Source organism: Caloenas nicobarica, chromosome 6 (assembly GCF_036013445.1).
Source record: "Caloenas nicobarica isolate bCalNic1 chromosome 6, bCalNic1.hap1, whole genome shotgun sequence".
Classification (NCBI taxonomy): Eukaryota; Metazoa; Chordata; class Aves; order Columbiformes; family Columbidae; genus Caloenas; species Caloenas nicobarica.
The window spans coordinates 31711500-31724679 of NC_088250.1; the positions used below are offsets into that span (position 1 = coordinate 31711500).

Genomic DNA, 13180 nt, shown 5'->3' on the forward strand with positions numbered 1-13180 from the left:
AATCTCTGCTCGGTGTGGAGCCAGCTGTGAGCAGCAGCTCTGCCTGGCAGGGTACAAGCTCTGCACGCAGGTAGCGGGAACTGGCTTCTGAAACAATACAGGTAACTATTCTGCAGGAGAGTAGCTCTCCCTCAGCATGTGTACTACCCAATATCTCTCATGATATTTGTTGTTGAACCAGGAATAGCTGGATGCACAAGGCTATTTTCATGTGTTATGGGGTTTTTTTCCTGCTGGGATGGATGAGAGATTCAGAGATAATAATCTAAAAATCATAGAATCATTTTGGTTGGAAGAGACCCTCAAGATTATCAAGTCCAACTGTTAACCTAACACTGGCACTAAACCATGTCTGTAAGAAACTCATCTGCATGTCTTTTAAACACCTCCAGGGATGGTGACTCAACCACTTCCCTGGGCAGCTGTTCCAATGCCTGACAACCCTTTCCATGAAAAAAAGTGTTTAATAACATCAGCTGACTGTTTTCTTATGTACAATCTGAGATGTATCTTATAGAAGTGTGACAATTTCTGAATTCTGTAACAAAACAAAATTAAACTCTGTGGGATTAAACATCACAGTCCCTGATTGCTCCTGGGGAGGGAGTTGCCTTGCCGTGCTTGCAGAAAGGTGAAAGCAGGGCACTTGTTCCTAAAGGGCAATTGAGAAATCTTCGAGCAGCTCATTTGCTTTGGTTTTAAAGACTTACTGACATGGGCACATCTTTGGGGTGTTGCTTTGGTGGGAAGTACGGGAGGTTGCACTCATTTCTAAGCTGCTAGTCTGAACATGTGTAATGATAATTGCAGTTGGACACAGTGCAGCAGAATCTCCTACTTGGATATAATGGATTTTTTTTACATTTTAAGCCTGCTTTGTATCTCCTTTTTGGGAGTTTCCTTTGGTTTGAACAATTTGTCATGTCTTGTAATTGTTCTTTCTAGTTTCTTAGTTCTAGGGAAAGTGTGAAGTCTTCTGACGAATTGCTCTCGGGGGCAAAGGAGATAATTTTAAGGTGCTTCAAATAAATTTCAAATGTTAGTAAGTATTCTTACTAACAGTAATGTCATTGGGGTCTGGAAACGGCTGAGAAACACTTATGGAATTGGAACCTGACAAAGTGTTGGTGACTGTCATGTCTTCGGTAGTAATCTGCTTTTTGTGCTTATTTTCTTCCTGGCAATTCACAATGAAGTCTGTGGGAAGAAGCTGAGAAATTCAGCACTTTGATGAAAGCTTGAATTTCATGCTAAAACTAGATAACTTTGCTGTCTGTGATCTTTCGTAAGGACAGATATTGTGGTAGGAAATGAGAGGAGTGTGTAAGATTGTGAAAAAATGCCCGTTGCAGGGCATATTCCTCTCTTTGGTGTGCAATAAAGTTTGCACAATGTCCATAGGTCACACAAGCTTTAATCGAGGCAGTTTGTATTTCCATGCTTAGGACTGCCGAGTGCTTGGTGTGCACTAGGAGACAGAGGAGGTGCTGGTATGATCTCTCACCGGCATCGTTTTCTTCCAGATGCGTATTCAGTCTCTTCCAATGACAACGGGGGCAAGTCTGACTCAGTGGCCAACTTACAACCTCAGCCATCCCTCAACTCCATCCAGAGTTCTCCTGGTCCCAAGCGCTCGACCAACACGCTGAAGAAATGGTTGACGAGTCCTGTGCGCCGGCTGAACAGTGGGAAGACCGAGAGCAACATCAAGAAACAAAAGAAGGTGCGAGATGGAAGGAAGAGCTTTGACCTCGGCTCACCGAAGACTGGAGATGAAACCACTCCTCAAGGAGACAGCGCAGATGAGGTGTGTGTTGGTGTTTGTTGCAGGGAAGACCATGTCTCTGATAGTCTCCTCCGTGGTGTGTGATTCATGCTTGAGTAAACGCAGTTCCCTTAGGGTCTAGAGGGAGCAGCGAGTCATTTGTAACACTGCATTGATGGAAGCTGTGTTGCAAACAGCATTGTCATACAAAGAGCAATGGAATATATAGGGAACAGCATTTCAAAGTCTGCATATATTATTGTCCTTTGACTAGATTTTTTTTAATGGCCTATTAGAAAGCTGCCAAGCATAGAAATGAAGTTATTCTTGAGCAGCTGTTATCACTTTTTGCTGAGGTTCATATCATCTTTATCCTACCATGGCAGTGTAATTCCTTATTGAAAGAAAATGCTCAGAGAAATAGCCATGTTTCTGTTAAATCTACCACATATTTTTAGCTGCAGTTTCTCTGAAGGCAGGTTCTTTGCCAGAATAGCTTTTTCCTGATAAAGTGAATATGGAATTACAAGCTGAAAATGGAGAAGATATTAACTGAATGCAAACAGAGGAGCACATTTTAAAAACTGTACATTGAGCCATTCTCCTTTAAATTAAAAAGTGCTTTTCCATCAGCACAGAGACAGCTGTAACTGCCTTAGTTGCTTGGGTGACCTATAAACTGTATTTCTGTAACTCGTAGAATGCACTGAGATTAACTGGCAAAACCTTACATCTTTATTGCTTTTCTTTCATGATGCTTAGCATTACCAGCAATTCTCTCCACCCAATGCAATATTGAGCCACTATTATAACAGACTCAAAGCCTGGTGGTAGGGCTCAGATTTCTAAAAAGATAAAAGAAACCCGTCTCTGCTTCTGATTGTATTTCACTTTCCTTCAGAAGAGCAAGAAAGGTTGGGGAGAAGATGAACCAGACGAAGAGTCTCACACACCTCTTCCTCCTCCTATGAAGATTTTTGACAATGATCCAACCCAAGATGAGATGGTAAGACCTCTCCTGCTATACCAGTTTGCTGTTTAAGTGCATTTCTCACATAGCCATCTTGTAGTGGTCTTCTAGTAACCAGTGCCTAGACTTGCAGTTATAAGAGACACCTATATGCAAATCATATTCTAATACCTTTCACCAATTGGATTTACAAATAGTGCCAGATAAGCAATTTAGCCCTGGCATCCCATTTCATGGCAGGTCAATCATGTGCTTGTGTTGTGTGTGGTCAGGAATTCCAGGCAGGCTGATAACGTGTGTTCTCCACGTCTGTTTTAAAAGTGCCGTTGGTGTCTGGCAGTAGCAGCAGAAATAGTATTTGGTGTCAATCTGGGCCTGAGGAGCAGGACAGGTGCTGGAGGCTGCTCGAATTCAGAAATCCCACCTTCACCAAGAGTTAGGTAGCTCGGGCTCTCCACTCGGGCTTTGTGTGTGATGGCGGTCCAAGGATGTCGTCGGTCTGTGCCCCACCTTCCACTCTCTGTTTTGAAGTGCTTTAAAACCTGCATATGGAAAAGCCTCCCCAGCGCTATTGTTTGGCATTTCTGGGGTATGTGGCTGATCATCACTGAATGGTCCATCAGCTCCAGTTGGTTCAGAAGCCCGCAAGGCATCTGAAGTCCCTCTCAGGACGGTGGGAAAGGCTTTGGTCTGCCTAGCTTTGTGCACCATGGTGGTGGTGGTAGTTCTCTGCTGTTAGCCAGGGTCTCTTGCATGTTAAGTCAGAACTTGCTGTGGTAGATGGTATGGTGGCTTGCAGAGTCCTTCCGTTGCTCTCTCAGACTTGGGGTGAGAGTCTGTGAATACGGCTGTGATGGAGGGCTGTAGTCAGTGTGGGTCCTGTCTGCAGGTGTCCTCCCTCACCCCTTCCTGGTGCAAAATCCATCCTCCTGTGTAGCTGTTTCCTGCTTTCCTGCTGGCATCTGTTTTTAGCAGTGGCACTTCTGTATCTCTATCCTCTGATTGTAATTACTGCATGCAAAGAAGCAAGGATAAGGGAGATTAATAAATTGTCAGGAAAACAAAACAAAACAAAAAAAAACCAAAAACCAAAAAACAGCCCAGAATGTTCTTGGGGAAGGTTCAAGCAGGAGTTTGGAAATACAGAGAGAGAAGGGCGCAAATATTTCTGGGACTCGAAGAGCAGAATGATGGAGGAAAGGATTGAGGGGCTTGCTGCTCATCTGTCGGGAAATGTTGTGACGTGGTGGTGGCAGCAAGGCCAGAAGGAAGCAGCTGGAGTCGCGGACTCTCGCCCTTTGAGCGCCGTGTGTGCTGCTGGCTGCCCGGGGCAGAGGCGAAAGGTCGGCGGAGCGGAGCCGCCGTGGATCCCTACCCAGCACAACAGCAGTTGCTCCTGGCTTCTTCCCCCTGGTGTTTAGCTAAATGTTTTGGGGTTAGTTTGCTTTTTGGGGTTTTTTTTGAGGGAGTTTGGATGGTTGGTTTGTTTGTTTCAAAGAAAAGCAAAACTGCTTTAGCTCAGGTCACTATTTTTGATTTTTAACATGCCATGTGATTTCAGTATTTCTTAAATACATTTCTGACAGCACCAATGTTGTGGAACTAAACTGTTTTCCGCTCCAGATGTCTAAGCTTTATAGAGCGTTTTGGCATCCTGTTTCTTCACCCACTCCTAAAGAGAAGATTAAATAGAGCAAGATGCATCTGAAGCTCTTTTTCTTTCTCTTTTTCTTCCCCTACTCACTTTTTGCCACGGAAGGAAAAAAACTTAAGCTCACAAACATGGCTCCTGAATTCCCTGGCACAGGAGCACTGCGTTAGCAGTGTTTGAGCGATGCTGGAGCCAAAAGCTCATTAACAGTGTTAACTTGGGCACAGGGCTCATGTCCTGCTAGAGCTCACAGGCTCAGGTTGGAGCAGCAGCAGCGTGGGGAGCTGGCAGGGGCAGGGGGGAGATGTCTGCACAGTGCAGGGATGGTGCTTTTCCCCGAACCCGTCTGCAAGGCAGCAATAATCATGCCTTGCTGCTCCTGGAGACTCTTATAAATATGAATTGCAAGTTATCTTCCTATGAGAAATTTATCATTTCCTTCCTGAGAAATAGAAACACCATTTTTCGATTTGCCCCACAAAAAACAGACTCTTTCGTCAATCACAGGAGAGTTTTATTTTGCCCTGAAAGACTTGTAGGCAGCAAATGTTTCCATATTCCCTTCAAAATCCCACAGTTATTTACTTTTGAGAGTTATTGAGCAATTTCAGTTAAAAGAGGGGAGAGCAACAGCTGTTTAGCGCCTCCAAAAATTGGACTCCTCCTGCTAGAATGGTTATGTTTGACGGTTATTGTTGATGTATTTGTCCAGTATCTCTTCAAAGTCCCTGTTTTCAGGGGGTTTTTTTTCCTACGTCTGTCTGCATTGCAGGTGAAACAGGCCGTTTGAGCTTTTACATTTGTATGACATTCCTGCATTACCAGCCTAATTCCTCAATTACCAGCCTGATTGCGTGTCATTTTTGTTGTTGTAATTAGAACTGTTGATTAGATGTATTATTTGTGAAAGACTAGATGACAAGAGGAAGGCTGTTCATGCTTCTGATCTCTCATAAGGCTTCTGGTTGGGATTGGTCTCCTTTGCCTTTTTTTTTGTGCTCCTGGGGCTGTGTCGCTCCACAGGGCTGCTGAAAGAGGAGGCCAGCAGCCTAATTCCTGCCATCACATTTCCACCTCTCTCTCTCCAGCACTATTTAATCTCAGTTGCATGTTCATTGGCACCTGCACGGTGACTTCGCTGAAATAGCTGCTCTCCAGAGATCCTTTATTAGGCAGCTGAGAGATGAATACGCTTTTTAGTAATTTCAATGTAGAAGTTATAATCCTTTATCCATACTTAGTCCATGTCAGGCTGCCAAAAACAGGTTATCAAAGGGCTCATAGTTTTAGTTGGTGCCTGTATTTTGTTCAGAAGAAATGTACATACAGGTGAGCTAATAAATCCCAACTCCCTTAGCTATCTCATGAGTGTGGGTTTTCAAAGTGAGGTTTCTTAGGGCAAAGACCAAGGGGTGAAGAGGCCCATGTAGAGCAAAAGCCTTAAACTAAATCTGAATATTTTACACAGAGGCCAGTCTTTGCAGGGCCGTGGGGGATGCTTGGGTAGCACATTGATGAGGTCTCAGTGTTTCTGGAGATCGGTAACAACCAGCAGCTATGACCTGTGGCTACCTGAGCGTGGGGACACCCAAAGGCATTACATGATGTCAGGCACCAAAAATCCAGCAAGTATATACCTGCAAGGAACAGACAGGCATAGAGAAGTGGGTCTGAAGATATTCTAACTTACGTCAATAGGGAAAAGTGGGCATCTCCAGAGTGTGCCTGCCCTCCTGTGCCACGTACCTAGGACGGACGAGATACATAGGGGTGTTTTCTCTCCACTGATTGCAGAAAGGGGAGAGAAAAGATGCACGGTTTTAGATGGCTGAAGTTGCATGAATGTGAGGTGTCATCTGAGTTCATTTAGGGTTGCAATGATCTGTGGAGAAAGGAGTTGTTCCGCCTGTCTCCCTCCCCTACTGCCTGTAACTCCATGTGTTCCTTGTACTTAACTGCATTTATTGAATATGTATGTATGGGGGAGGGGGTAGTTTCTTACATCAATTTTTTGGAGCCTGCAAGACTGTGGACGTCCTTTGAAGGAGGAACCAGCAGACATTAAGAAAATTGTAGCCTGGTTGCAAATGAACTTCAGTTCTTTGACGCCGTTCCCTGGTTCCCAGCCCTGGAACTGCTGCAGGGAAATGTGCAGCAATTCGGTGCTTGTCTGATAGGATGGCACTCACTGCCCTGGCCATGCATGTGGTCCTCTAACCCTCCTGCTCCCCATCCGTGTTTGTTCTCCTCTCTCAGAAGCTGCTTCACTGACCACTGGTTTCCTCCTCCCTTCTCATCCTGCTAACTTGCTTTTCCTTTGCAACCTGGTGTCTTGCAGTCCTCTTCTTTGCTAGCTGCTCGACAGAGCTCCTCCGATGTCCCAACTGCTGCGGATCTTGTCAGTGCAATAGAACAGTTGGTCAAAAGTAAGCTGGTAAGTTTAGTGTTGTGAAAACTGTGTACTCACCAGGCCTAATATGACTCTAGGGAAGGGCTTTAAAGTCTGCCTCCTGTTTCTGTTTTCCTTGCTTTTCACTTTCATCTGCTCTGCTTTTATTAACCCTGTGTGCTCTACTTCTCAGTAGAGAGTCTAATATTTTTGCTCCCCATGTGAGATGAAACCTGCATCTCACGTTGCTTTGTAGACCTTGCTCTGCATAGTCGAAAAGCCCTTTTGGAGAGGGCTTTGCAGAGCATGAGCTACTACACTGTACTCTTTCTGGGGTCTTGTTGGTGTTCTTTCAAATGTTTTACACAGCGGGATGTTTTGTTTGCTTTGTTTTAAAGCTTGTTCAGAGGCACTGGGGTTTTCTACCCAACATGTGATGTTATTTGGTATTCTGGCTTCCTTGAAAAGACCCTCTAAAGAGTGGAACTGCTTGAAGTATCACAGCTGTGCTTTAATTTTACAAAGATTCATGTGTCGCTTTTAATCTGCCTTGTCAACTCTTTCTGACAGGGAGTAGAATAAGCAATAAAAATGCTCTGGATTTAATTTGTTCAAAAATATCAGTATCATGCTCTTTCCCTGTCTGGTCCCGTGTCTGCTGGACACAGAGTAAATCCTGTTTCATATCTTGACTTCTCTTAAGTTTTCCCTGGAACAATTCAAAATGTTAATATCAAAGATAAACGTTTTCCTATATGTCCCAGGACCTCTAAAATTAGATAAATGCTTGCTTTGAGCAAGTTTAACTTAATTAACAAGTCAGAATTAAAGCAGGGTTTTGATAAGCCTACAAAGGTTAATTTCCTTACGTATACTGAAGGGATGAAGAGAGTAAAAACAAAACAAAAAAGCCCACAGTGATCATTAAATTACTGTAACTCTGTGCAAGCAGCTTTATCTAGTGAATCATTTGAGAGGGCTTTGGTATTTTATTGGCTTGAGATGAAGATAGTCAATGTTCGTAGGGCGCTTGGTAAGGAGTAAGTGATGAAGGAGCTCTTTGTGACATGGGAAACCGAGGACATTCCCAGAAAGTTTACTCAAAATAGTTTTATTCCATTGAGGGACTAACAAATTGAAAAGTATTTCATTACTCCAGTTAGATGTTTTTACGGAGCATATTTTATTTTCTCTCCCCCACAAACAGGCTGTTAGGTCAATTGCAATTACTTTCCAGGGATTTGGGGGGAACTTAATTATTGTGGAATGTTACTATGTATCCATTTATTTGTTTCATTTTGTGTTTTACTTTGCTAAGAATCCCCATTCACATTTTGACAGAGAAATACTGACCTTGTGTAGTCTACCACTGGTTCTGGTTGAGACACCATGATATTTTCAGGTTGTTTTGAAATAATTTGGAAGAGCTTTCTCATCCTAGGCTTACTGGAACATCTCTTTCCACCTTCTAGCAAAAGGACATATTCTCTGTTTTAATCCTTGGGGAGGGGGGGACGGTCTTATATCAGCTTAAAACTAGTTTGGTTGTGTTTCACCAAGTCCTATGGGAAAGTATTGCTGGAGCTACAGGATAAGGTTTATTCTGTCGTTCTTTGGGGTTTTTTTTAGACCCTTGAAGGAGGATCTTACCGAGGAAGCTTAAAAGATGCCACTGGCTGCTTAAATGAAGGAATGACGCCTTCGACTCCCCCACGAAACCTTGAAGAGGAACAAAAAGCCAAAGCAATGAGAGGCAGGATGTAAGTCGTCTTGCTGGTTTTTCTTTCTGAAATATGTACCCAAGGAGTACACATAGCTGCACTGAAATAATACTTTGTAGTCAGTGAATGAGCAGACACTGGGAGTAAAACTGTGTTCTGCTTGCTTTTGTTTTGTCTTAACCTGTAAAAATACTTTAAAAAAGCACTTACATACCCAGGAATTTCATCGTCACTCTTTAAAATGTACAGCCTTTACCCCAGATAGCAAATACATGTTGCTGTAAAAGCCTCTGAACAGCTAGGCAAGTATTACTGAGATGTTTGCCTTGGTAATGACGGCACTGCCAGAGGCGAAATCATCTCTCAAAGCGGGATATGTGGCTGACCTTGTTAGCTGCCTTCAAGGAAAAGAACAGAGAATCCCACGAGGATTTTTTTGAATGAGAGAATATTTTTTTGCCTCAGTTATTTGCAAAGGAAGGGGCAGAATTCAGATGCATTTGTGGTGATACACATCACTGAAGAAAAAGTTTCATTTGGGAAACCCTGATGTTTATGGTAATGGGAGAGGAAAGAAATGGTGACAGCTCATGAAAGTTGTTTTTTAAAATTATCTGTACACTTCCTCAAATGTAACAAAAAAACCACTTGTGCCTTCAAAGCTTCTTATGATTAAAGCATTTCTTCAATGCATACTTCAGCTGAAGGACACAGAGAATTGGAGAAACAAAATCAAGAATTACATGAAACAGAGCTCAAGCAGCTGTTTTATTTATACTGCCTCTTACAGTAACAATGGTAACTGCCATCATCTAATTAAATCATACATTGATGGGAAAAGTAATGGTATGTACAGGTCTCATTGGAGTGTGGTGCGGTGAGAGGTAGAAGAGCAGCCCATTTGGGAAAGACGCCTCGCAGGGAAGGAAACCAAGTCAGAGGAGGACAAGGGGGTAATGAAATGTAAACAAGGAAGCAGGAGCAAAGTGTCACAGGTCTGTGAAAAACCACTGCTGGCTCCTGCAGTTTGTTGTAGGCAGCCAGTGAAGGAGTACAGTGAGGGACTGGATCACCTCCCAGCAGCAGGCAGGGACAGACACTCCTGGATGCGTTTCTGAATGGGAAAAGTTTTCTGCTAGAGATCTGTCAGCCTTCCCACAGGGAACATCTCTGCCTACACCTGTCTCCTAAAAGCTCCTCAATATTACAAGTTCCTGGGTTTTTCTGGTAGCAATTCATCAATTAGGCAACTGACAACTAACTGCAGGTTGCAGTTTGCTCCTGTAAGTGTAACTACAGTGACACTTTCTAGCGTGCGATGCTTCTGGCAAGGGGACTGGCAGCATGTTATGTGTAATTAGTGGCTGCCTCCGTACAGATTTCCTACACGCCAGGATGTTTAGGAGCACCTGCTAGTAGCTTTCAGCACAAGACATCTGTCTTCTCTCCAGCTCCTTTGTGTCTGTGTTCTGTATCTCTGCGGCTCGCTGTGTTTAATTCCATAGCCATATGAGGCAGCTGAGCTCCAAACTTGAGCTGTGAGCCCCCCCATTCCCCACAAAACAGTAGTTGAATCCTTGCACAGGCTTGGGCAGTGATTTGCTGTGTCTGTGGCAGCACGTACATGCCAGCAGTTAGCCTTAGGGTTAGGAAACCCCTGTTCCATCAGACTTGATTGCTACATTCCTATGAGCAATAAGGCAATAGTCTCATTGAGTAGCATTATTCAGTATAGATTTAATACAGAGTTTTAATTTAATTCAGACTTATTCAGAAGTGAGGAGGCTCTATCCTTGTTCCAGTTCACGCCGTTTTAAATACATCTGTGTAGTCGATTCCTGCTGGTGGCCAGGGCAGGCACTTTCCAAGCAACTGCTTGCCCTTGCTCCGTGTTATCAGATGAGGAGATGAGTGAACTTGAATTTTTGACAGCATGTATCTTAGGATTAAATTTGGGAGTACCTCTTAAGGTCCTGTGTCAGGGTAGGCTTCAGAGAACTAATAGAGAGGGTCAAGGTTGATTTTTCTACTTGCTAGAAAGAGAAGAGCCGGGGGAATGCTGGTGCTGAGGGTAAGGTAAGCAGTGGAGGTGCAGACCCTGTTTCCCAATAGAGGTGTAAACTGGCAGGTTTAGTCTGTTCACCCTGATTGCTGCACCGATTTTTAATTCGCACCCACTTGCCTGCATGTGCTGCAGCGTTGTGTACTATGGGTACTCACTGCTTCGTTCTTAGAGTAGGACTTGGCCAGATATCTCCTTGCAGTGACTCAAACCCGCGGAGTCGGGGTGTGGGAGAGGCCGTGGGTGTATGGGAGATGTTCTCCCCATCTTTTCAGCAGCTCATGGGCAGCAGTGCAGACAGAGGTGGTGCGAGCAGAAAAGTAACCTCCCAGCACAGCTGCCTCCGCAGAGGGAACGTCACGGGACGTGACAAGCCTTTCGCGAGGGCACGGCAGGTCAGCCAGCGAGGGGGGACTGCACAGCACACGCTTGTTCAGGCCGCACGCTGCTGCTCTGTAGAAGAGCAGCCTTTTGCCCCGCACGTGTTCAGAACCCAGGCACAAAACTTGGCAGGGCGCTTCGGAGAGCACAAGCATCTGGCATCGCCGCTGCCAGCCCTGCCTTCTGCCAAGGGGGCTGGATTTCACTCTCAAATGACCAAGAAGCTGTTGGAGCTCTTCCTGCCACGTGTTTTAAGTATCTTCTCCACTCTCTCTGAGGAAGGGACACGTTGAGAACGCAGCAGGAGCAGGATTTATTTTCTCAGTAACCTCTCATAACTGAGTCTCTCTTTGCAATGCCTGTCTGCTTTTTTTTTTGTCTCTAGATGTTTTCAACCAGGCTTTTATCTCAGCACTGTTTGCCCTCAGCCCTATCGTTTCAAGTGGGTCAGTCTGCTGATTGATATGAATGGAGCAATATTGGACATGAAAGCGCTCCTCTATCTTGTTAGCCTTGTTACCGCTGTAGCGAACTTGAGCGCAGATGGAGTTTATTTGTCATGTGCCAAATCTGTGTATTGGCGTAACTGAGAGGCAAACTGTCTGCAGCAAGCTGTAACTTTTCGAAATTGTCCTCGAGAGAACATTATGTGATTAGTCAGTTTGATTTACAACAGAGGGGCTTTTTTTAGCTTGCTGTTGTTTGCATGCATCAGGCCTTCATTAGATGACTCCCCCACCCAGGATTATTAGCTCTGAAATCAGTGTAAAGCATTTGACACCCACACATAGATTACCTAGTCTGAAAGATTAAGCTCTTGGTTATGATGGGAGGGGGAATTTGTTTTGCAAATGTTTGAAACTTCAAAATTGAAACTTAATTGCTGAATCTTGGGCAAAACCGGAGGGACTGGGGCAAGAAATCCCTTCCTGCTCGCTGCAAAATGGGTCAGGACACATCTCCATCGCTATCAGGAGGGCTGCACAAGTGGTGGAAGAGCACGGGGAGGGGGAGTTCAAAGTACAGGCGGCTGGTTGTGCTGCTGTTCTTGCGCCGTCCTGGGATGTTGGGGGGAAGAGAGGCAGGAGAAAAGAGTGATTAGGAGAACTGAAACTACCCTGACCTGAAATGTGATGGTTTTGTCATTTACATTCCACTGAGCTGTAAGTGAGTGAAGAGTTGTGTTACGTGACCTGGAACGATGGTGGCGTAATACGTGGTAAGAGGAACAAACAGTAACATCAAGGAATATGGTCAAATATGTGTGTGTTCTGTTTTAATTTAGGTTTGTCTTAAATGAGCTGGTACAGACTGAAAAAGACTACGTCAAAGACTTGGGAACTGTTGTGGAGGTGAGCTGAAGCTGTGCAAAATGTTTTCCCACTAAAAAGCACCATGCTGAAAAGTGACAACAACAAAAAACACTGCATGAGAAACAAAGTGCTTTATTTTGCACTCTGCTTCCATGGTCCCCTTCTCATGTTGACAGAAACAAGAAGAAATGTCTTTGGAAACTATTTTTGTTTCCATCTAACAAATGTTATATTTTAGGTTTCAGCTCCAGTGTGCAAAGGTTTTTCTTGGCTACCCTGCTTGTGACAAACTCTTTCTGCTCTAATGCAGCCTTGAGGGCAGTGGTGGAGAATAACTTATGCTCCTACCATTTATTTCATGCTTTTCGTGCCATCATATTGAGTAATGGCAACACATACTTTACCTGACTCTGCACCTGGACTGCAGTCCTGTGTCTGAGTACCTTTCCAGAAGCTGGGTTTGGATCTGAGCTGAGGTGCACGTATAGCCTGTGGATTATTATTTAAAACAAAACCAAAACCAACCACACAAATAAAAAAGCCCTTGAGATAAGATAGAGTTTGGGTTTTTTTCTGTTAAAAAAACAGTCATAGTTTTTTAAGCTTCAACTTGTAAAGACCTGGGTGACCCCTGGGAATCACCTCTCAGAGCTAACTCACATGCAGAGTCCGGGTTTTTTTCCCAGCAAGGACTCAGAACTGGAGGCATTTGATTGAAGTGGACCTTCAGCAATGCTTTTGGCATTCACTAGTCCAAGGGGAGTTATCAGCCCATCTTAACAGTCATTTTCAGCAGCTTCCAAGCTTGAAGACCTTTGTGTTATCTTCTGCTTACACCATGTTCCACTGGCAAACCTGACAGGGCTGCAGTGCTCCAAAGACTTATAAAGCAGCTCTCAGGAGGTGTGAGAAATCCTGTTCATGTGAC

General features: G+C 44.2%; 1 protein-coding gene across 1 annotated transcript in view; it reads left to right on the forward strand.

Annotated features, from left to right (window-relative positions):
- Positions 1 to 13180, forward strand: part of KALRN (kalirin RhoGEF kinase) — a 513637-nt gene that overhangs the window by 454585 nt on the left and 45872 nt on the right. The window contains exons 35-39 of the mRNA XM_065638225.1: positions 1524 to 1807; positions 2667 to 2771; positions 6725 to 6820; positions 8405 to 8535; positions 12225 to 12291. Of these exons, the coding sequence (XP_065494297.1) occupies positions 1524 to 1807; positions 2667 to 2771; positions 6725 to 6820; positions 8405 to 8535; positions 12225 to 12291 (683 nt within the window). The remainder of the gene's footprint in view (positions 1 to 1523; positions 1808 to 2666; positions 2772 to 6724; positions 6821 to 8404; positions 8536 to 12224; positions 12292 to 13180) is intronic.